General features: G+C 42.1%; 2 protein-coding genes and 1 long non-coding RNA gene across 3 annotated transcripts; 1 reads left to right on the top strand and 2 right to left on the bottom strand.

Annotated features, from left to right (window-relative positions):
• Nucleotides 1–123: 123 nt before the first annotated feature.
• On the bottom strand, nucleotides 124–4,206 carry ing2 (inhibitor of growth family, member 2). The gene is made up of 2 exons (XM_061912416.1): nucleotides 3,929–4,206; nucleotides 124–1,012 (listed from the first exon to the last, which is right to left on the bottom strand). The coding sequence occupies exons 1-2, from the start codon at nucleotides 4,071–4,073 to the stop codon at nucleotides 312–314; spliced, it is 846 nt and encodes a 281-aa protein (XP_061768400.1). The 5' UTR covers nucleotides 4,074–4,206; the 3' UTR covers nucleotides 124–311.
• Nucleotides 4,207–6,135: 1,929 nt separating this feature from the next.
• Nucleotides 6,136–13,254, bottom strand: LOC133560189 (uncharacterized). The gene is made up of 3 exons (XR_009808399.1): nucleotides 13,167–13,254; nucleotides 7,105–7,187; nucleotides 6,136–6,462 (listed from the first exon to the last, which is right to left on the bottom strand). It is a non-coding gene; the product is annotated as an uncharacterized LOC133560189 (long non-coding RNA).
• Nucleotides 13,255–13,938: 684 nt separating this feature from the next.
• LOC133560188 (macrosialin-like) lies at nucleotides 13,939–24,474 on the top strand. The gene is made up of 6 exons (XM_061912411.1): nucleotides 13,939–14,098; nucleotides 16,693–17,240; nucleotides 17,384–17,503; nucleotides 17,766–17,832; nucleotides 20,254–20,427; nucleotides 22,756–24,474. Exons 1-6 carry the CDS (start codon nucleotides 14,056–14,058, stop codon nucleotides 22,893–22,895), a joined length of 1,092 nt encoding a protein of 363 aa, XP_061768395.1. The 5' UTR covers nucleotides 13,939–14,055; the 3' UTR covers nucleotides 22,896–24,474.
• Nucleotides 24,475–24,868: the final 394 nt, after the last annotated feature.

The raw sequence follows: 24,868 nt of genomic DNA, 5'->3' as shown, positions 1-24,868 counted from the left end.
GTCAGGCCGGGGATTATTTACTTGAATAAACAGTTTGCATACTCTCTTTAGGATGCCTCATAAGTGTCCCTTCTTAATTTATGACTACATAAACTTGATACTTATTTTAATGAAAATACACGATGAGCTTGAAAAGAGATGTTTTAATTTGATTATTTAATGTCAAAATAAAGGATAACTCGACTAAAACAAATAGCTTCATGAAAATGGAAGCATGTTGCTTCCTCTGTTTGATTGTGCTCTTCTTCATGTACACTAATTGACTACAAGTGATAGTCTTGACACTGGGACTGAAACCAGAAAGTGGGTCACTACCTCGACCGACGGTCCTTTCTGTTTTTGTCCAGGCTTTTGTCCATGGTTTTTTCACTGTCCCCCCTGCATTTGGGACAGTACCATTTGCCCTTAGGCTTATAGGTCAGTGCCACACAGGAGAAGTGGAACCATTCAATGGGGCACTGGTCATTGTCACAGCCAATCATTTCCCCATAAGACACCTGCTCACACAGGCAGTAGGTGGGCTCATTGGGGTCAATAGCAAAGTCCACCGGTGAAGTGTCTCGCTCCTGCTTTGCCTTGCGCTTCTTCTTCTTGGCAGATTTGGACTTCTTCTCTCTGGGAGGCGGGATGGACAGTTCATCCATGGGGTCATCCACGAGAGACCCATTTGCTGACGGGTGGCTGGAGTCCCGGCTTTCACTGTTGCGTTGGCGTCGCGGGCGGCGGGCCGAGGTGCGTTCAGGAGCACAGGTCTCCTGTAGGTTGGGACGCCGCTCCGGCACCAGGTGCTCGAGGTCACAGGGTTCCTGGAGGCACAAGGAGTGGGAGTCCATTTGGCGTGAGCGGTTCTCTGCCAACTCATTCATCTGGGTCACCACGTGGATCTTCTCGTCACCCAGCTCCTGGATGACGATGAGCGCACGCTGCAACTGGACCTGCAGGCGCTTCCGCTGGGCAGCATCCTGCTCTCCTTTGTACTTCTCGAACACTTCATCCACCTCCTTTAACACTTCTGTAAGTTGCAACACACGTGTAATAGTCATATTATATCATACGGTTATTGAAAGTAAGACAAAAATAAGGTCTTTCAGCAACTTTATTCTGCTGACAATTGATGTGCAGTTCGATACCGAAAATTCGATACTGCCGATACCAGATCTTTATGCTCCAATATATATTCTCAAATCAAAATATCAATACTTTAGTTATTTGAAATGTATCATTAACAGGAACACAGTGTAATAAATTAACTAAACTTTGAATGAAGTGATGTCTAAATGTTGAATGGTGAAGTGTTTACATATTCAGTATTCTTACATAACTGAATTGTGACATACATTTCTTTCCAAATTGCTCTTGTTAATTTGTTGTAATGCTATCATTTTACTTATTTCATTTTCTATGGTTCGAAACACAATTGTGTTCTTTGTAGGATGTTGTCCTTTTTTTCCTGCATTGTATAATTTATGCTATGAGATACAAAGTAGTAGTAATTGTATTTCAGACCCAGGGGGATCAGTACCACAGAAAAATAAACGAGTAAACGATAAAACCCAGATAACAGAAGATATAAAATAAACTTGTATATATATAAAATAAATTATAAAAAAAAAACAATATTCAATGTCTATTGAATATAAATCGCACAACTTTTTAAATTTTAGCAGGCATATTAGATCATACTTGCCAACTTTGAGACCTTCGATTTCGGGAGGTGGGGGGTAGGGGGCATGGTCGCAGGGTGGGGCGGGGTTAAGAGGGGAGGAGTATAGATTCACCAAGTCAAGTATTTCATATATATATATATATATATATATAAGAAATACTTGAATTTCAGTGTTCATTTATACACACATAACACATAAGGGTTGAATTGTCCGTCCTTGTCTTTCTAACCAATTCCATGTACAGTAGATGGTAGTATTGTCCTGTTTAGGAATGTCTCAGCATTACTATTTGGCAGATGAACTGCTTTACGGTAGACTAAAACGGACTGCTGTTGTGTGTTGTTTTACCGCGCTGGGAGGACGTTAATGAAACTGCCTAACAATACACCCACATAAGAAACCAACAACTCGCCCTCGATCATTCTCAGTTATCACGTCATTGGGCAGACACGCTCTTTACACACGTCACTCAGGTCCGCATGGAGCTGGAGGCCACCCCCCCTCCAGCACCGCCTGAATTTCGGGGGGAAATTTGTCGCTGGATGTTTTCGGGAGAGGTGCTGAATTTCGCGAGATTCCTGGAAAATCCAGGAGGGTTGGCCAGTGTGCATTAGATCAATGTTTTTCAACCTTTTTTGAGTTGAGGCACATCTTTTGCGTTAAAAAAATGCAGAGGCACACCACCAGCAGAAATCATTAAAAAAATAAAACTCAGTTGAAAGGAAAAAGTCGTCACAATTGTTGGATATGACTTAAATCCATAACCAACCATGCATCACTATCACCATCTGTCACATCATGCCGTGACTTATTTTGAGTTTGTTGCTGTTTTCCTGCGTCGTGTTTTAGTTCTTGTTTTGCGCCCCTATTTTGGTGTATTTTTCTCTCTTTTTTTGTATTTTCCTGTAGCAGTTTAATGTCTTCCTTTGAGCGATATTTCCCGCATCTACTTTGTTTTAGCAATCAAGAATATTTCGGTTGTTTTCGTCCTTCTTTGTGGGGACATTGTTGATTGTCGTGTCATGTTCGGATGTATACATTGTTGACGGCGTCTTTGCTCCACAGTAAGTCTTTGCTGTCGTCCAGCATTCTATTTTTGTTTACTTTGTAGCCAGTTCAGTTTTAGTTTCGTTCTGCATAGCCTTCTCTAAGCTTCGATGCCTTTTCTTAGGGGGACTCTCTAGACAACATTTTACCTGCACCCTGCCCACCGCTGTTCCCGACGTTTACAAAGCAATTAGCTAGTGGCGGCCACCTACTGATATGGAAGAGTATTACACGATTACTCTGCCCAGCTCTAGACAGCATTGGCACTCAACAACAACAACACAAAATTTGCAGACTATAATTAGTGGTTTGGAAAAAATTTTAGGTGAAATTAGATAATCTCCCACGGCACACCGGCACAGTGGTTGAAAAACAATGCATTAGATATATTTGCATAAAGATTGTCAACGCCGACACCAGCCTGAATTTTACTCCGTATCGATCTGGAAAGAAAATGAGTGGTATCGCACATCACTGCTGAACACTGCTCCCCCTCGACCGGAAGTGACAACACAGCGAGAACACGTGACAGGGGCGGAGCCTAGAGAAGCTTAAGAGTCGACGGAGCAGCAGAGTGTCGAAAACAGCACACACAAATCACACCAAGACGGTCATCGCAACTCTTTAAATGTTCCAATGTGTATTGTGGCGGGTAGCAAAACATGCTAGCTTCTCCGCTGCTACCAACTAAAGTAACGATGAGGACGATTCTCTCCCCCCAAAAAGAACGCTTTAGTTTCGAGTAGAGCGATGCATGATCCAATACAGAAGTGTTGACTTGGCTTTCACTCTTTTTAAGATCCTGTGGTGACTTGTGTCAAATAACAGTTGATTTTTGTCATCGTATTGTGTTGACTTCGACACCATTATGTAGATGTCGAACGTACGAGAGGATTTATGACATTAGTCCGAGCTGCTGGGTAATGTAATAATGCATATGTATGCTTTTTACCAGGAATAAATATAAAATGTCCGCCTTTTCCAATGGGATTCGATGCCGGAGAGATCCAATACCGGGTTTAAGGAACGCGTTTCCTACTTGTTTCGTATTTGTTCGGTGTATATTGTGCTCATTGGCAAATTTGGAAAGCTGCGGATAGGGTTTGTGCAAAATGGGGAAACAAGACAGGCGACTTTACTCGACCATTGCAGCACTCTGCCGGTGAGGTCGTTGATGGTGGCTCAAAAAGTAAACATACGTTAAGACACATTACCTTGATACTTTGCATCAATTTCCCGTAGGAGGGAAACATTTCTTTGTACGTCCAAAGGCAGGGACTCCACACATTCCAGATAATCCTCCACATAATTGACCAGTTGTTGCGACTTGTCTGCATTGGGATAGTGATGACCTAACATGGTCTCCCCGATGCATAGAGAGCAAGGAAATGTACAAAATGTGGCGTTAAACTCAAATGTGGACGACTTTGCAGCTTGTAAGGGCAGTTCCAGGCAGCACTTCACTTCGAACAAAACTACAGCTACTGCGCATGCCCGAGTATTTTCCTTTTATGGTATTGGACCGTTTCCCTCGCCGCAGTCGTCATTGAAGGCGGGGCTAGTGAAAGTTACTCGGTCGCGATTGGCCGAAAGGACTATAATGTTTTCCCGGGAAATTACAGTTTCGATTAGATTCACTACGACTAAGCGAGTGTATCACACGTTTTAAAAAATATTTATTGTAGAGCAAAATCAATATATTCTGTGACACATTACGCCTGTACATCGGTATCGATCGGATACCCAGTAAATAGGGATATTGCCATTTTTATACATCCATCCATCCATTTTTCAGAATCAGATTCAGCTTTTTTTTCTACCGCTTGTCCCTTTTGGGGTCGCTGGAGCCTATCTCAGCTGCATTTGGGCGGATGGAGGCGTACACCCTGGACAGTTGACTTGAATGATAAAACCTTTACACAGGCCAATCATTTTAGGCAAAGAAAACATATTTTAGTAGAAAGACTGTATAGTATAGTACGGTAGTATAAGACAACGTAATAATATAAATATTATTATACAAGTATTTCCATTTATTATCAATCAATGTCAATCAATGTTTACTTATATAGCCCTAAATCACTAGTGTCTCAAAGGGCTGCACAAACCACTACGACATCCTCGGTAGGCCCACATAAGGGCAAGGAAAACTCACACCCAGTAGGACATCGGTGACAATAATGACCCAGTGGGACGTCGGTGACAATGATGACTATGAGAACCTTGGAGAGGAGGAAAGCAATGGATGTCGAGCGGGTCTAACATGATACTGTGAAAGTTCAATCCATAATGGATCCAACACAGTCGCGAGAGTCCAGTCCAAAGCGGATCCAACACAGCAGCGAGAGTCCCGTTCACAGCGGAGCCAGCAGGAAACCATCCCAAGCGGAGGCGGATCAGCAGCGCAGAGATGTCCCCAGCCGATACACAGGCAAGCAGTACATGGCCACGATCAAAACATTCAAATAAATCAATTGGAATCTTGCCCCTAAAACCCGCTTGATCCAACTATTTATTTAGTAGGTTTGTTAAAATAAATATGTAAATATCAATGTAACAATATAATCAACACAAAAAACATCAACATTTTTGAAAATAAGTATAGAAAAACTGAAAAAAATGTTTTCCATCACACTACTATTGATCCAATACTAATTTACCCCTTGGTATCAAAACTACTGCTAATCGTATCGATCGACCCACTCACTCCTGCTTTTTAGTAAATATTACTGTACAACTTGTCTGTCAGGAAATGATTTTTAGTAGTATTACTACCTCTGTTAAAGGCCTACTGAAATTAGATTTTCTTATTCAAACGGGGATAGCAGGTCCATTCTATGTGTCATACTTGATAATTTCTGGCGATATTGCCATATTTTTGCTGAAAGGATTTAGTAGAGAACATCGACGATAAAGTTCGCAACTTTTGGTCGCTAATAAAAAAGCCTTGCCTTTACCGGAAGTAGCAGACGATGTGCGTGTGACGTCACCGGTGTGAAGGCTCCTCACATCCTAACATTGTTTATAATGTGAGCCACCAGCAGCAAGAGCTATTCGGACCGAGAAAGCGACAATTTACCCATTAATTTGAGCGAGGATGAAAAATTTGTGGATGAAGAAAGTTAGAGTGAAGCACAAAAAAAGAAAAAGCGACGGCTCCAGGCAGCGGCAGTGGGACCGTTTTAGATGTAATTAGACACATTTACTAGGATAATTCTGGAAGATCCCTTATCTGCTTATTGCATACTTGCCAACCTTGAGACCTCCGTTTTCGGGAGGTGGGGGGTGGGGGTTTGAGGGGCGTGGTCAGGGTAGGGAGGAGGTGTGGTTGTGGGCGTGGTTGGGGCGGGGGGCGTGGTTAAGAGGGGTGGCGTATAATTCACCAACTCGAGTATTTCATACATATTTCATATAGATATATATATATGTATATATATATGCATATATATATATATATATATATATATATATGTATATGAAATACTTGACTTTCAGTGAATTCTAGCCATATATATTTATTTTATTATATATATAAATAAAAGAAATAGCTGAATTTCCGACGGCACCTATCAAATACACAGTAATAAAAACACAGTTGTTCTACTAATTGTACTGTGCTTGCTGGTTAGTAAAAAAAACAACAACAACACTTACCTTTCACTATTTCAGTAACCTTTGTTCTGCCATTTGTGTATTGGCGAGCGATCTCCGAATCCGGGAACATCTTTCACGGATTTGTTGTAGACATCTGCAAATGAGAACGGGATGTTGCTATCAGCTATTTGCATAGCCATCTTTGTCTCAGCATAAGATACCCCATCGGGTCTTCATTTTGCGAGGTGGCCCATAATACTGGGTTGTGAACGATGCTGCGCTGCGGACGCTTTGTGCTTCGTTGACCGTTAATGGCTGAATATCCGTTCGGCCGCCGTGTTCAATGGAGAAGTCTGTTCTACAAAATTTACAGGCAACATACCCCTTCCCCTTCGAACTCTCCTGGATAAACTGAAATTCTTGTTTCCAATCGTTCTGGAACTTGCAAGCGTATTTCTTCATTTTGCCCGTCGACGGTGTAATATATTGGGTTGGAGTCAATAACCAGGCGACGTGATGAAGTTACGTCTCTTTACTGTGGGCTTCAGGATAAATGTAGAATATATTTACATTCTATTCTATGTACAGCAGATAGCAGTATTGTCTTGTTTAAGAGGGTCACAACATTGAGTCAGGTCTGACTCAATGTAGGGGGGCGTGGCCTCCAGCTCCGCTTGAATTTTGGGAGATTTTCGGGAGAGGCGCTGAATTTCGGGAGTCTCCCGGAAAATCCGGGAGGGTTGGCAAGTATGGCTTATTGTTTTAATGGTGTTTTAGTGAGATTGTAAAGTCATACCTGAAAGTCGGATGGCTGCGGTGAACGCCAGTGTCTCTCAGAGAAGCCAATGCAGGAGCCAAGATCAGAGCTGCCTTTTTGATCTGCAGGAGGAAGTCGCATAATCCGCTGAAGTCTCCGGTAAGAGCCGACTTAATATCACAATTTTCCCATCCAAAAACTTGCTGGTTGACGTAGAGAAACATGTTCGCTTGACTGCTCTGTGTTAAAGCTTCACAACAAAGAAACACCGGCTGTGTTTCGGTGCTAAAGGCAGCTGCAATCCACCGCTTTCCACCAACAACATTCTTATTTGACGTCTCCATTATTAATTGAACAAATTGCAAAAGATTCAGCAACACAGATGTCCAAAATACTGAGTAATTGCGCGATGAAAAGAGACAACTATTAGCCGTAAGTGGTGCTGGGCTAAAATGTCCCCTCCAACCAATAACGTCACAAACACGCGTCATCATTCCGCGACGTTTTCAACAGGAAACTACGCGGGAAATTTAAAATTGTAATTTAGTAAACTAAACCGGCCGTATTGGCATGTGTTGCAATGTTAATATTTCATCATTGATATATAAACTATCAGACTGCGTGGTCGGTAGTAGTGGGTTTCAGTAGGCCTTTAATATTACCCTATAAACACAATGCCTATTTTTCCCTTCAATTTTTATTCAAACTGATATTACTGTATTTATTACGAAAGAACCGTTCAAAAGAATGGCTTGTTGACTCATACAAACCCCGTTTTCACATGAGTTGGAAAATTGTGTTAGGTGTAACTATAAACGGAATACAATGATTTGCAATTCCTTTTCAACCCATATTCAATTGAATGCACTACAAAGACAAGATATTTGATGTTCAAACTCAAACTTTTTTTTTTTTTTGCAAATAATAATTAATTTAGAATTTCATTGCTGCAACACGTGCAAAAGTAGTTGGGAAAGGACATGTTCACCACTGTGTTACATTACTTTTTCTTTTAACAACACTCAATAAACCTTTGGGAACTGAGGAAACTAATTGTTGAAGCTTTGAAAGTGGAATTCTTTCCCATTCTTGTTTTATGTAGTGGTTCAGTCGTTCAACAGTCCGGGGTCTCCGCTGTCGTATTTTACGCTTCATATTGTGCCACACATTTTCGATGGGACTGCAGGCGAGTAGGAAAGTAACTGCACTCTTTTTTACGAAGCCACGCTGTTGTAACACTTGTCTTGCTGAAATAAGCAGTGTCCATGATAACGTTGCTTGGATGACAGCATATGTTGCTCCAAAACCTGTATGGACCTTTCAGCATTAATGGTGCCTTCACAGATGTGTAAGTTACCCATGCCTTGGGCACTAATACACCCCCATACCATCACAAATGCTGGCTTTTGAACTTTGCGCCTATAACAATCCGAATGGTTATTTTCCTTTTTGATTTGGAGCACACCACGTTCTCTGTTTCCAAATATAGTTTGAAATGTGGACTCGTCAGACCAAAGACCACCTTTTCACTTTGCATCAGTCCATCTTAGATGAGCTCGGGCCCAGCCAAGCCGGCAGCGTTTCAGGATATTGTTGATAAATGGGTTTGGCTATGCATAGTAGAGTTTTACATTGCACTTACAGATGTAGCGACCAATTGTAGTTACTGACAGTGGTTTTATGAAGTGTTCCTGAGCCCATGTGGTGATATCCTTTACACACGGATGTCGGTTTTTTTATGCAGTACCGCCTGAGGAATCAAAGGTCCGTAATATCATCGCTTACGTGCGGTGATTTGTACAGATTCTCTGAACCTTTTGATGATTTTACAGACTGTAGATGGTAAAATCCCTAAATTCCTTGCACTAGCTTGTTGAGAAATGTTGTTCTAATACTGTTCGACAATTTGCTTACAAAGTGGTGACCCTCACCCCATCCTTGTTTGTGAATTACTTAGCATTTCATGGAAGCTGCTTTTATACCCAATCATGGCACCCACCTGTTCCCAATTAGCCTGCACACCTGTGGGATGTTCCATATAAGTGTTTGATGAGCATTCCTCAACTTTATCAGTATTTATTGCCCCCTTTCTAAACTTCTTTGTCTCGTGTTGCTGGCATCAAATTCTAAAGTTAATGATTATTTGCAAAAAAAAAGGTTAGCAGTTTGAACATCAAATATGTTGTCTTTGTAGCATATACAACTGAATATAGGTTGAAAATGATTTGCAAATCATTATTTTCCATTTATATTTACATCAAACACAATTTCCCAACTCATATGGAAACAGGGTTTGTATTTGACACACGCAGCTACGGTATATTAATAAAACATAGCTGCTTACTGTTCTTTTTAGCATAATAGTATTCAATAGCTTCGACCTTAAATCCAACTGAATAGCTCTTAATCTTCTTCCCTTTATGCGATTTCAAATTACCGGTATAGAACTCAGCCTCCTCCATTTTGAAAATGATGACAGGTGAAGAGTCACTCGTGACGTCACAAGTTTGACCCGGCGGTAATACTAAGCATGCGCTAATTATTTTGCGAAGCGAGTTTGACCCAACAGTAATTCAAGGCAGGCGCATACTATATGGCCGGCGGCAATTCAAGGAAATACGGTAACTTCAGCAAGACAATGCCAAGCCAAGTGTTACAACAGCATGACTTCATAGTAAAAGAGTACAGGTACTAGACTGGCTTGCCTGTGGTCCAGACCTGTCTCCCAGTGAAAATGTGTGGCACATTATGAAGTGTAAAATATGACAACGGAGACCACATGCTGTTGAACAACTTAAGCTGTACATCAAGCAAGACTGGCAAAGAATTCCACCTGAAAAGCTTCAAAAATTGGTCTCCTCGGTTCCCAAACATTTACTGAGTGTTGTTAAAAGGAAAGACCATGTAGCACAGTGGTCAAAATGCCCCTGTGCCAAATTTTTTGCAATGTCTTGTTGCCATTAAATTTAAAAAAAAAATACGTTTCTCAGTCTGAACCTTTCGTGGTTGATACAGATGCCAGTGATGTCGGTGTAGGGGTTGTGCTGTCACAGGAAGGGAATCACGGCGAGCAGGTGGTGGCCTTTTACAGTCGGGGGTTGAGCAAGCCAGAGCGGAACTACTGCGTCACTCGTCGGGAATTGTTGGCCATTGTCCTAGGCCTTCGCCATTTCCGTCGCTACCATTATGGTCAGAGGTTTGTGTTGCGGACTGATCACGCCTCCCTCACCTGGTTGCTGAACTTCAAGGAACCCGAGGGGCAGCTTGCCAGGTGGGTCGAGATCTTGCAGGAAAATGACTTCACGATTTCTCATCGACCAAGCCGCCTGCATGGCAACGCTGACGCATTGTCCAGACGGCCCTGTGAGGAGGCATGTTGTTTCTGCCGGCGGGCGGAGGAGCGGGGCATGCCACACCCGTCAGTTGCTGCAGTCAGGCAACATGACATCACTGTCGGGCAGGACAGCTTCACTCCCCAACAATTCATCGACCATCAAAGGCAAGACCCAGTGATTGAAAGAGCTCGCAGCTGGGTGGGGGCACAGCGGCGGCCGGAATGGGCCACAGTGGTGCACTTGGACACTGAGACCAAAGCACTGTACTCCCAGTGGACAGCCTCCTGTTGTCTCGCGACCTGCTGTATCGTCGCTGGGAAGCCCCGACAGGACAACATGCTGTCCTCCCACTCGTGGTGCCCCGTGTGCTTCGGCCTCAGGTCCTCGAAGTGATGTATGGCTTCCCAGGGACTGGCCATTTTAGAGTGACCAAGACCTTGCTCCGACTGAGGCAGCGTTTTTACTGGCTAGGCTGTCGCCGTGACGTAGAGATGCATGTCCACCTCTGTGATGCATGCACAGCAAAGAAAGGTCCCACGCGCCGCTCCCATGCTCCCTTACAGCAGTTCCAGGTGGGGGCCCCTATGGAACGAGTGGGTGTTGACATTCTAGGCCCGTTCCCGGTCACTGATAGCGGAAACCGCTACATCTTAGTGGCCATAAGCGTATGCGGTACCCGACCTGAGCGCTGCGACAACTGCAGAGAGATTGGTTTCGGAGATGTTCTGCCGATTCGGAGCTCCAGAGGAGCTGCATAGGGACGGGACTTCTAGTCCCAGGTATTCCAAGAGGTGTGCCATCGCCTGGGTGTGAAAAAGACTCGCACCACACCGCTGCATCCCCAGAGCGACGGGTTGGTGGAGCGTTTTAATAGGACTTTGGCCACACAACTTGCCATTCTCACTGACAAGTGGCAGAGAGACTGGGACTTACACCTCCCACTCATTCTTTGGGCCTACAGGACAGCGGTGCAGGAGTCAACACGCTGCACCCATCATTAATGTTTGCGCACGGCTGTTGATTTGTTCTTTGGCCCAGCCCCAGAACCAGAAGTGAGAGGAGCACCGGACCTGGACTACTACTACCACCTTGTGAAGCGGCTGCGGGAGGCCCACGAGTTTTCCCAGACCAGCCTAATGGAGGCTGGGGTCCAACAGAAGCGAGCATATGACCTCCGCAGTCGAGGCCTGTCCTTTGAACCCAGCGCACATGTCTGGGTCTACAACCCAGTGAGAAAGAAAGGACTCTCCCCAAAGCTCACTAGTCACTGGGTGGGACCCTGCAAGGTCCTCCAGAGGTTGTCCAACGTGGTCTATTGGATACGACTGACACCTCGGAACCGGCTGGTGGTGCTGCACCGGGACCGCTTGGCCCCATACCAGCTATTGGACCAGAGCCGGGGGCACTTGGACTCAAGCACCCTGCCAGAGAGGGAGATGCCCCCAGCGAGAAATGAGGATGCTGATACAACCCCCCCTTTCAACTTACCTGCAGACAGTGGTAGCAGCCAGCCGCCAACAGGGGGGCGTCGACGACACCGGTTACCTCAGCACCTACGGGACTTTGTGATGAACGCATGGGCTGTTGGGGACAACAAACCCAACTAGGCGGGGGCTGGGTGGCGTCCCGGAGGAGTTGGTGTTGCAAGGGGTTCTGGGTGTTTGTGTTGTTGTGTTTGTGTTGCCTTGCGGTGCTGATGTTCTTCCGAGGTGCGTTTGTTGTTCTTGTTTGGTGTGGGTTCACAATGGGGTGCGTGTTTGTGACAGTGTTGGTTTTTGTTTGTGCGGCCACCATCAGTATGACCTGTGGGGCTGTTGACTAGGTGCGCATTGCTTTCACTTGTGTGTGTGTGTTCAAAATTAACATGATCATTAAAGCTGGTAATGACCGTACAGCGTGTCAGCATTTCTTGACATCTTTGAGTAAAGACATTTAATGAAACCCGTCCAATGCTACAATATCTTATCTTTGTATTGTATTCATTTGATATATAAGTTGGAAAGGATTTGCAAATCATTGTGTTTTGTTTTTATCCACGAATTACACAACGTGCCAACTTCACTGGTTTTGTGTTTTGTACATCAAAATACCGAATGTGGAACACTGAATATTAATAACAGATTCCAAGACAACCTTCTTAATTTACACATTTTACAATCGAGCAAAACAAAGCGAATGTGTAACAAATACGGCGAAACATAGACACAAAGGTTAAAAAAAACAAAAAACACTTTGTTGCGATATGTGCTTCCGTCTCACGCTTATTTCAAACCACGCCCACTGTTGTGACGTCGTTTCTATGATAACCGTAGTAACCCGTATGCCATTTAGAAAGTGTAGATTCCATCCATTTCCTACCGCTTATTCCCTTTCGGGGTCGCGGGGGGCGCTGGCGCCTAACTCAGCTACAATCGGGCGGAAGGCGGGGTACACCCTGGACAAGTCGCTACCTCATCACAGGGCCGACACAGATAGACAGACAACATTCACACTCACATTCACACACTAGGGCCAATTTAGTGTTGCCAATCAACCTATCCCCAGGTGCATGTCTTTGGAAGTGGGAGGAAGCCGGAGTACCCGGAGGGAACCCACGCATTCACGGGGAGAACATGCAAACTCCACACAGAAAGATCCCGAGCCTGGATTTGAACCCAGGACTGCAGGACCTTCGTATTGTGAGGCAGACGCACTAACCCCTCTTCCACCGTGAAGCCAAAGTGTAGATTCCGACTTTCGGAATTATTTTCATACTTTAAAACTCACGTTAATTTGAAAACTGCACTAAACGTCATATTCCATCCATCCATTTCGTACCACTTGTCACTTTTGGGGTCGCGCAGGGTGCTGGTCATATTGCTAACAGCAGTTTCAATAGTAAAGGGTTGCTGCGTCACGTGACTGCAAACATCACACCTCATTGGTTGGTTCTGAGACACCATCGATCCTATCAACCGGAAGTGGGGTTGAGTTGCGTCGCAACGAAAACAAGTTCTACACCGAAATTGTCTGCACTGAATTTTAATAAATATAATTTCAAAACACTGTATTTCAACAAACCAGTTTTTTGAAAGGCACGCATTTTGATTAGTATTTTTTATTCAAAAAATTATCAGCGTATTTTGCCGTACAAATTCAGTTCACATAAATTCAGTCTCCAAAAAAGCTTTGACAATACAAACATTGAATAAATACAAACATTGACCTCCATGCCACCCACCACTACAGCAAGTCAAAGAAAACTGTTTCGTAATGAGACTCAAGTATGACTTAATTCCATAGGCCTGGACTTGTTTAGTTTCGTTTCCCAAACAGTCGCCGTCCGTTAATACAGTTGTGCGTATTGCGTGTGCGACTTGTTCTGCTTGTATCTTTCAAAATAAAAGAGAGTAAAGTGCCAAAAGTGTCACTAAAACGTGAAATGTATTCAATTAAAAAAGCAAAAATATAAACAGTAGGTTTATTCAAAACTCGAGGAATGTCATGTAGAAGTTATGTACACTTTAAAACGTATATTTCTGGTATGTTTACGTGTGCTTCTGGTGTTTCCGTGTGTAGTGTTGTTACCTAGACTGAGCTGTGACTGGACTAAGTGCAGATGTTTCATTATTGAGCGTCATTTCACGCCAATTGTCCGCTCTGCGAAATTGTCACCATGAAATCGTCTCTTCTGCTTCTACTGTGCTGTGCTTTTTCAGGTAATATTTCGTCCCACCAAAAGACACTTCTGCCTTCATGTGTTTTTTTTTAAACAATTTGTGAATATGTTGCTTTTTTACTCTAAATGTCTCCTCGGCTTATATGCTTAATGTTGTCCAGTTAAATGGTGTCATTCAGTAGATAAAGACTCAAAATGTCGGTGAGTGTGTGACTTCCTGGTACTTTCACACATTTCCACTGTGTTCCAGGTAGCTGGTTTGTGCCTCTGTTAAAAAATAAATAAAAAAACATTCAAACGAATGTGAATTTAATTGCGAAAAATCTGCTTTTAGCTTGAACAGCTTTCATCTTGTTTGCTTGGCGTTTCATGACACATGAGGATAGCTTTAACCACAAAGTTCGCCTCTAATGTGCCTAATGTCTGTTATTTCAGTCCTACGGGGAACTGGTAGTAACTACTAAAAAACTGAATTTAGACTCATAGATACACCCATGGACTTTTGTACTTGGATAAAGAGGACGTTATCAGTCCATGTCAACACAACAAGTAACTTTGCTCTCACCCTCCACCTCACGCTGATCTTACATTACAATGTCTACCTTTTGTTATTTGACAGATATGCTAACACGACACAAATAAAAATATTCTGTTGTTTTTTTTGCACTAAATGATAAGATTAATGCTGTCAAATGATATTTTTTTATATCCAATGAATCACACTTTTACATGTAAATTAATCCTGATTAATTACAGGTTATTACTTGCTTGCGTGATTTAAAATAACTTGAAAATTAGGACACCGCTGCAATTTTATTGTCCAAATGTCGCCAAGGAACATTCTGTAAATGTTCTTTGTACTTGCTACTTAAATGCATGTCATGCATTTGTAAGGAAGTCTCTTTTAAACCTAAAGTTAAAATACCACTGATAGTCATACACACACAAGGTGTGGTGAAATTACCCTCTGCATTTGACCCATCTCCTTGTTCCAACCCCTGGGAGGGGGAGGGGAGCAGTGAGCAGCAGCTGTGGGAAATAATTTTTGGGGATTTAAAGGCCTACTGAAATGAGATTTTCTTATTCAAACGGGGATAGCAGGTCTATTCTATGTGTCATACTTGATAATTTCGCAATATTGCCATATTTTTGCTGAAAGGATTTAGTAGAGAACATCCACGATAAATTCGCAACTTTCGGTGTTAAGAGAAATGCCCTGCCTCTACCGGAAGTCACAGACGATGACGTCACACGTGTGGGGGCTCCTCACATGTTCCCATTATTTTTAATGGTAGCCTCCAACAAAAAGTGCTATTCGGACAGAGAAAACGACAATTTCCCCATTAATTTGAGCGAGGATGAAAGATTCGTGTTTGAGGATATTGATAGCGACGGACTAGAAAAAAAAAAAGATTAAAAAAATAGGTTAAAAAAAAAACACGATTGCATTGGGATGGATTCCGATGTTTTTAGAGACATTTACTAGGATAATTATGGAAAATCCCTTTTCTTTATATTGTATTGCTAGTGTTTTAGTGAGTTAACTAGTACCTGATAGTCAAAAGGGTGTCTCCACGGGTGTGTTGACGCGCAGTGTCTCAGGGGAGTCGACGGCAGCTATGGATGGCACAAGCTCAGCTTTTCTCCGGTAAGAACTGACTTTTTAACCACAATTTTCGCACCGAAACCTGCTGGTTGACATTTGGTAGGGAGCCATGTTGTTCTTGACTGCGCTCTGATCCATAGGAAAGTTTCACCCCCAGGAATTTTAAACAAGGAATCACTGTGTGTTTGTATGGCTAAAGGCTAAATCTTCCCAACTCCATCTTTCTACTGTGACTTCTCCAATATTAATTGAACAAATTGCAAAAGATTCAGCAACACAGATCTCCAAAATACTGTGTAATTATGCCGTTAAAGCAGACGACTTTTAGCTGTGTGTGTGTGCAGCGCTCATATTTCCTTAAAACCTGTGAGGTCTTGCGTACACGTCATCATTACACGACGTTTTCAAGACGAAACTCCCGGGAAATTTAAAATTGTAATTTAGTAAACTAAAAAGGCCGTATTGGCATGTGTTGCAATGTTAATATTTCATCATTGATATATAAACTATCAGACTGCATGGTGGGTAGTAGTGGGTTTCAGTAGGCCTTTAAGCACCAATTCCAACCCTTGATGCTGAGTGCCGAGCAGGGAGGTAATGGGTCCCATTTTAATAGTCTTTGGTATGACTCGGCCGGTTTGCACTCACGACCTACCGATCTCAGGGCGGACACTCTAACCACATAGCGTATCTGTGGGTATTTTCGAGTGAAATTTACCAGTGAGCACACCGGTCGGAGTCTTTCATCTTTACACTGGCGTACGCATTGACCTGATCCCTGACCGTGTAACAACTGTGTAGCTTGTCAGGTAACCATCCACGGTGAGGGTAAAAAAGCATGTACAGTCATATCATTTGTGTGATTAACCCGTGCAAATACATGATTAATGCGCTATTTTTTGTGATTAACCACATGGTTCAACTCTTTATTTTTGACAGCCCTGATAAAAAGTGGGTTGAGTGACTTTTTCGATTTCTTGCTGCATTAAGTACTAAGAAAAAAAACGTTTGTCTTTTTTTGTATGAAGCACTGACGGTGGCTCAAGTGGACAAGGCTCCTGCAACTTTGACCCCTGCCAAAAAGTTTGTGACTGACCAAACAAGTGTTTCACCTGTTCCCTCCACCAAGGCTACAACGCCTGTTCCCTCCACCAAGGCTACAACGCCTGTTCCCTCCACCAAGGCCACAACGCCTGTTCCCTCCACCAAGGCTACAACGCCTGTTCCCTCCACCAAGGCTACAACGCCTGTTCCCTCCACCAAGGCTACAACGCCTGTTCCCTCCACCAAGGCTACAACGCCTGTTCCCTCCACCAAGGCTACAACGCCTGTTCCCTCCACCAAGGCTACAACGCCTGTGCCTTCCACTAACGCTACAACCAAAGCTGCACCCTCCACCAACGCTACAACGCCTATGCCTTTCACCAACACAACCACAACACCGACGTCGCCTCCTTCTCCTCCTGAACCCACGCCGCCCGCCAAATTGAACGTTGGGATCTACAGCCTGAAGAAGGGCAAGGTGGTCTGCCTGATGGCTCAAATGGCACTGCAGATCCGCCTGATGACACCAAAGGTAGGTTCTTGCAGTAAGATACACTTAATCACATCGCCAAGTGATGTGGCTGTAGACGTTTTGCGCACGTCTCTCTTTATAGAACATGCAGCTGTCAGCATTTTTTTTTTTTAGGAACTGAATATTTTTTGTTCCTTTCCCAGGCCAATGGGACCTTTGTGATTCAGCCTAATAAGACCAAAGCAGTCGGGGAGTGTCAGGAGAACATGGCTAACCTCACACTGGTCTTCCAGGAGGGTTTTATCACCTTTATGTTCAACAAGGTGTGTTTGCCCTTTATGATTTGTTTCCCAGATTGCTGATGGTAACAAGCTCACCGTGACTGTACCTTGTTTGCGCCATCATGTGATGTTGTCTGACTGGCGAGGAATTGTTAGAAAGGGGAAGTGGACTTGACAAGCTGGTTTTGTGTGTGTTTGTCACAGCATGTGACATGGATCACACACTGTCTCACCCGCGCATACAGAGTGACTCTAGTTGACTTTGTAATTAAGATCGTGTTCCAATTTTCTTTTAATTCCACAGAGCTTGGCTGAAAACAAGGTCTATGTGGATGCTCTGTCTTTTGTCCTGTCCTACCCTTTCAGTACAGGTAAGGCTCAGATAAAATATGTTCACTAGATCCCCACTATTTGCTGGGGTTACAATCCAAGACATTCCAAAGGACCCCTTGTGAATGGCCACAAACCACCTATAATGGACTCTCTTGTAAAAAAGTAACAAAATGCCTATTATCCAGGGGTTCATGGGATAATGGCACATTCTGAAAATACAATTAGAAAAACAAAGAAAGCTTGGGGCAAAAAGACATTTTGTAAAGAGGGGAAAATATAAACCTTGATGCTGGTAGCTCAAAGCAGTGTTGCCAGATGTCACAATAAAAAGATGCAACCAGCTTTATGTAAACAAGCCCAAAATGAAACCATCCACGTGCGGGTAAAACAGAGTCCGCTTAATGGAACAATATATGCAATTATATACATATATTACTATTTTATGCATACGAAATAGCAAAACTATACTAAGTACAACATAAAAACATTAAATTGATTGATTGAAACTTTTATTAGTAGATTGCACAGTTCAGTACATATTCCGTACAATTGACCACTAAATGGTAACACCCGAATAAGTTTTTCAACTTGTTTAAGTCGGGGTCCACATTAATCAATTCATGTTAATAAATAACTTAAATAACTTAAATTGTTCGAATTACCACATTTTGAAACTTCAATCCAAAGGTCATATGATATATTGCAAACTGACGGTTTGTGTTTCACTAAACCGAGTTAACTATTTTTGCAATGCATAATTAATACATGGGAGATTTTGATGTCATTGTTTGTTGATGTTTAGCAAGCTTTGTAAATTACTATTTTTAGCTCATTTGTCTTGTAGTACTTTTTGTGTATTTAATTATAATTGTTATTATTATTATTATTATTATTAGCAGCAGCAGCATGCTAAACTAACCTGTGAGCAGGTATCTCACACTTAATTGGTAGGACACCCTCAAGACTTCCTCAACCTAAGAGCCGAGCATATACATACATGTTTATGTGTGTATGTATGAATGTATGTATATGTATATACATGTGTGTGTGTGTGTGTGTATATATATATATATATATATATACATATATATATATTGCTGGGCGATATATAATATATCGATATTTCGCGGGTTTGTGTCTGTGCGATATAGAAAATGACTATATCGTATACGAGTATACGTTCTCACGCAGTTGCTTTTAGCTGTTGGCATTACACTACAGGCTCTCTTCGCTCTTTCTTGTCTCTCCTTCTCACAGACAGACAATAATTTCAACAATAAATTTCTTACATACGTCACATACTGTCACGTCATACATCACATACGTATACGCCTTCGCGGAGCAGAGAGGTAGCAGCATGGGTAATGGTAGCTGTAATGCTAGTGGTAATACGAGAGAGAGAAGGCGCGAATCTGGTAACAAATGATGGAATAATTAATTCCCCCAAAAAACAGCAGGGGGTCCATCGTCTGGCGGTGGTTTGGCTTCAAGTGGGAATATGTCGAACAGACAACCGTAATTTGTCAAGTGTGGGGCAAAAGCGTTGCTATAAAAAGTGGTATTACTGCTAATATGTATCATCATTTGAAAAGTCACTTGCTAGAGAATGAAGAGTGCTTACTCCGCATTTCAACATCTCCATTCGGTGCCACACGCCCACACCATCAAAATGCCGAGGCAAACATTTCCAGATCAACACCGTATGAAATAAATAGTGATTTTTTGAGTTGTGACATGAAAGTTTAAAAGTAGCATACATTAATGCAGTATGAAGAAGAATGTTTTAATGTAGACACATAGAATCATCATACTGCTGTGATTATATGTATCAAGTGTTAATTCAAGGCTAAGGCAAAATATCGAGATATATATCGTGCATATATGGCCTTAAAATATCACAATATTAAAAAAAGGCCATATCACCCAACCCTATATATATATATATATATATATATATATATATATATATATATATATATATATGTGTGTATGTGTGTGTGTGTGTGTGTGTGTATATATGTATGTATATATATATATATGTATATATATATATATATATATATATAGATATAGATATAGATATATCTATATATATACTGTAAATGTGTGTGTATGTATATATATATATATATGTATGTGTGTGTGTGTGTGTGTATATATATATATATATGTATGTATATATATATATATATATATATATATATATATATATATATATATATATATATATATATATATATATATATATATATATATATATATATATATATATATACTGTAAATGTGTGTATGTATCCATACATGCATGTGTACAAGTGTATATATGAATATATATGTATACTTGTACTTTTAGATGATGAATGTTTTTAGGTCATGCTGGCTAACCATTTTCTTTTGTGTGTTGCCTTTATCGCTATTGCATCTTGTTTACAATGCGATGCTATGTTTGACTGTTCCAGCCAACGGACATTACTCCGCCAGCAACCAGTCGATGAGAAGCTTTGCCGCAAAAATCGGCCACTCGTATTCCTGCAAGAGCGATTCGCTCTACATGGGGAATGGACTGTCTTTGGATGTCAAGCAAAACAGGATGCAGGCCTTCAATCTGACCAAGAGCAATGACTTTGGCATCAGTAAGCATATTCATTTACTCGGAATATGTAGAAGGTATTTTACTCGGTGACGTCTCCTCTGGCCAATAACTTTTTTTTTCATTCAAAGTGGACCTACACTGTACATTAGGGATGTACAAAGTGTGGCTCTGGCAGAATTTTTTGTGTCCCAAAACTTGTTTATTTGGCCAAATGACCAAATTAATTCCTTATTCATAAAATATATTATTAGATATGAAACTAAATTGCTTTGTCATCTTTTAAATTTAACATGTGAATGTTTAATTTAGATAGTTTATCATATATTGATTAAATTGATTGGATTAGTGTCTATGAATGTTGTCATTCATCCAGGTCATTGTAATCTCAGGGCACTCATCGATCGCAACTACATCTGACCAATCTAAGTCTATGACCACGAACTGATGAAGCTGACTCGGATGAGAGGCAAAACATCTTCTAAAACAAACTAAAGAGGCTAGTTGCAAGCGATTGAATGCTGTGAGATTACATTGAATTTGCATTTTTTTAATGCCTTTATAATGATTGGTCAAGTAGTATTTTTCAGCATTTTTGTTATCATTAAGGAACTAAAGTACAAGCCAACACATTGCTCAAAGCTAAATCTTTCTTAGAAAGTTAATGTCCGCTTTGGATTTTTGTACACAATTATGATGAGTACATGAAAAACAGGGTGGTGGTTCCTCTCCTTTAAAAGGGGAACCGGAGGGTGTGTTCCAACTATCGCAGGATCACACTCCTCAGCCTTCCCGGTAATGTCTATTCAGGTGTACTGGAGAGGAGGCCACGCCGAATAGTCAAACTTTGGATCAAGGATGAACAGTGTGGTTTTCGTCCTGGTCGTGGAATGGTAGATCAGCTCTATACTCTCAGCAGGGTCCTTGAGGGTGCATGGGAGTTTCCCCAACCAGTCTACATATACTTTGTGGACTTGGAGAAGGCATTCGACTGTGTCCCCCGGGAAGTCCTGTGGGGAGAGTTCAGAGAGTATGGGGTATCGGACTGTCTGATTGTGGCGGTCCGCTCCCTGTATGATCAGTGTCAGAGCTTGGTCCACATTGCCGGCAGTAAGTCGGACCCGTTTCCAGTGAGGGTTGGATTCCACTAAGACTGCCCTTTGTCACCGATTCTGTTCATAACTTTTATGGACAGAATTTCTAGGCGCAGTCAGGGCGTTGAGGTGATCCGGTTTGGTGGCTACAGGATTAGGTCTCTGCTTTTTGCAGATGATGTGGTCCTGATGGCTATAACTGGCCAGTATCTCCAGCTCTCACTGGATCGGTTCGCAGCCGAGTGTGCAGCGACTGGGATGAAAATCAGCACCTCCAAGTCTGAGTCCATGGTTCTCGCCCGGGAAAGGGTGGAGTGCTATCTCCAAGTTGGATCTTGCCCCAAGTGGAGGAGTTCAAGTACCTAGGAGTCTTGCTCACGAGTGGGGGAAGAGTGGATTGTGAGATCGACAGGCGGATCAGTGCGGCGTCTTCAGTAATGCGGACGCTGTATTGATCCGTTGTGGTGAAGAAGGAACTGAGCCGGAAGACAAAGCTCTTAATTTACCGGGCGATCTTTGTTCCTATCCTCACCTACGGTCATGAGCTTTGGGTTATGACCGAAAGGACAAGATAACGGGTAAAAGGCGGCCGAAATGAGAGTCCTTAGAGAGAGGGTGAGAAGTTCTGTCATACGGGAGGAACTCAGAGTGAAGCCGCTGCTCCTCCACATCGAGAGGAGCCAGATGAGGAGGTTTAGGCATCTGCTCAGGATGCCACCCAAACGCCTCCCTAGGGAGGTGTTTGGGGCACGTCCGACCGGAAGGAAGCCAAGGGAAAGACTCAGGACACGTTGGGAAGACTATGTCTCCCGACTGGCTTGGGAACGCCTCTGGATCCCCCGGGAGGAGCTGGATGAAGTGGCTGGGGAAAGGGAAGTCTGGGCTTCTCTGCTTGGGCTGCTCCCCCCCCCCCGACCCGACCTCGGATAAGCGGAAGAAATGGATGGATGGATGGACATGAAAAACAGCATTTTAACTATCACACTTTTTTTTTTCATCAATTTGATTTGGTGCTGCATTCTTTTTGATCCATTTTGCCAGAGGACATACAGCTCTTAAAATTGTACACAACTTTTTATATAAAGGTATTGATCACCTTAGCCTACACCCTCCCTTGTTACACTAATGCACATGAGCAGATATTTTTCCATTTGATATGCTTTATTCAGCTTGGACTTGGGAAAATCTGCATGTATACTTTTCTGATGAAGCATGGCTTTTCTGCAATGACTTAATGCAAACATTCATTGAACATATTGTGGGTTTTTTTTTTCCAGCTGATCTGTGTGCAGCCGACCAGCCAGATTATCGGGTGGCCATTGGAGTAGGGGTCACGCTGCTGGTGCTTATTTTGGTGGTAGTGGTGGTCTACCTGTTGGGCCGCAAGAGGAGGACCGATGGCTACCAGTCTCTGTGAGGCCAGCCATGCCCCAGGGGTGGCTGGGTAAGAAAGAGTGTGCTCTCAAGGGCACCAAAATGCATATTTTGCTCAAAATGTGTGACTGGAATTTCATTTGGTTCTTTTTTTTCCACTGTTGACATTTTGTTTTAGCATTTTGTTTTAGCATTTTGTTTTAAAGTGTTGTTTTTACTATGAGAATTGTACTAATGTAGCCCTCATACACTTAGATATGTGTTGCTTTTTTTTTTTTACCATGAATTAGCAAAAAGGGATGTTACTGCATGTGTTGATAATGACATGTGATGTACTGATCAATTATAATTGCACTAATAAGGGTTACAGCTGAGGTTGTACATATATGGTCATTTGAATAAAACCCTTGTTTCTAGCTTTATGGCTTCAGATAACAAAACATGCAAATTGTTTACATTCTTGCTTAACACAGCCAAAATTAAGTGGAACATAAAATACATATTAATAATATATTTGTGTTGTGCATGTTGCCATTGTGTACGGCGGTACAGTAACAATCAACATCGATGTTGATTGTTACTGTAGATGCATATTTTTCTCCCTTTGAATGCTTTTTGTGCCATTAAAGAACAATGTTTATTCCAATAATAACCAGTTGAGCCAATGGGTAACAACATGGCTTTTTTAACGTTGTAATGTACCTTTAAAAAACATGTATAAATTTAAACAGAATGGTAATATTATTATTACTGGATTTGACACCTCTTATTAAATTGTGGCTGTCATGCAACCTGGGCTTTCGTATCAATGATTTTAAATTGGACCGTCAGATTGGCACAGTGGTGAAAGCCAGCTTTTTTTATTTACGTCAGCTGGCCAAGGTTAAAAATCTTTCTAGGCAACAGTTTGAGACAGTAATCCATGCATTTATTACATCTCGGCTGGATTACTGTAACTCTTTGTATATTGGTATTACTCAATCCTCTCTCTCATGTCTGCAGCTGGCCCAAAATGCAGCTGTCCAAATTTTAACAAACACAAGAAAAAGAGAGCACAATACTCCTGTTTTAGCCTCCCTCCACTGGCTGCCTGTGTCTTTTAGAGTCCATTTTAAAATGATCTTACTCGTTTTTAAATCCTTACATGGTCTTGCCCCACCTTACCTCTCTGAGCTGCTCCACCTCTATTACCCTACCGGGTCCCTCAGGTCAGCTGATCAGCTGATCCTGGAGGTACCCAAATCAAAGCGCAATCAATGTTGCGGGTCCCAAACTCTGGAACGATCTCCCACTCCATGTGAGACAGGCCCCTTCTTTGGCTATTTTTAAGACCCTTCTTAAAACCCACTTTGATTCACTGGCTTTTCACCCAGCATGAGACTTTAAACTGTTTTTAACTTTTAACTTTTTTAATTGTTTTTAACTTTTTAACTGCTTTTTATCTAACAAATTGTTCTTAGGGTAATTTGGATTTGCTATTTCAATGTGTTTTTTATTTCTCTTTTAAATGTTATTTTTTTAGTCTGTCCTTTGCCTTTATTTTTTTGTAGTGTACAGCCCTTTGTTCTTCAACTGTGGTTGTTTTTAAAGGGCTTTATAAATAAAGTTGGTATGGTATGGTATACTTTCTCGCCGGATGTCCAAAGGAATTATATTTCTGAACGTAATACACACAGCCTTCTTTTATTAATAATGATAATAATAGATTAGATTTATACAGCGCTTTTCTATCGACTCGTTATGTGTTTTATTATATTGCAACTGTATGTATGTTCGAAATATACTTATTCCATAACCATACATAGTCATCCATCCATCCATTTTCTACCGCTTATTTCCTTTGGGGTCGCGGGGGGCGCTGGTGCCTATCTAAGCTACAATCGGGCGGAAGGCGGGGTACACCCTGGACAAGTCGCCACCTCATAGCAGGGCCGACACAGATAGACAGACAACATTCACACTCACATTCACACACTAGGGCCAATTTAGTGTTGCCAATCAACCTATCCCCAGGTG

Source organism: Nerophis ophidion, linkage group LG10 (assembly GCF_033978795.1).
Source record: "Nerophis ophidion isolate RoL-2023_Sa linkage group LG10, RoL_Noph_v1.0, whole genome shotgun sequence".
Taxonomy (NCBI): domain Eukaryota; kingdom Metazoa; phylum Chordata; class Actinopteri; order Syngnathiformes; family Syngnathidae; genus Nerophis; species Nerophis ophidion.
Note: the sequence above shows the minus strand (reverse complement) of the source record. Positions and strands in the feature narration are given on the sequence as shown.

Coding starts and splice junctions, on each gene's coding strand:
- ing2 (XM_061912416.1), bottom strand. CDS start 4,073: ATGTTAGGTCATCACTATCCCAATGCAGACAAGTCGCAACAACTGGTC. Junction 1,013..3,928: donor AATTGATGCAAAGTATCAAG/GTAATGTGTCTT, acceptor TGCAACTTACAG/AAGTGTTAAAGGAGGTGGAT.
- LOC133560188 (XM_061912411.1), top strand. CDS start 14,056: ATGAAATCGTCTCTTCTGCTTCTACTGTGCTGTGCTTTTTCAG. Junction 17,241..17,383: donor TCCGCCTGATGACACCAAAG/GTAGGTTCTTGC, acceptor TTCCTTTCCCAG/GCCAATGGGACCTTTGTGAT. Junction 17,833..20,253: donor GTCCTACCCTTTCAGTACAG/GTAAGGCTCAGA, acceptor TGACTGTTCCAG/CCAACGGACATTACTCCGCC.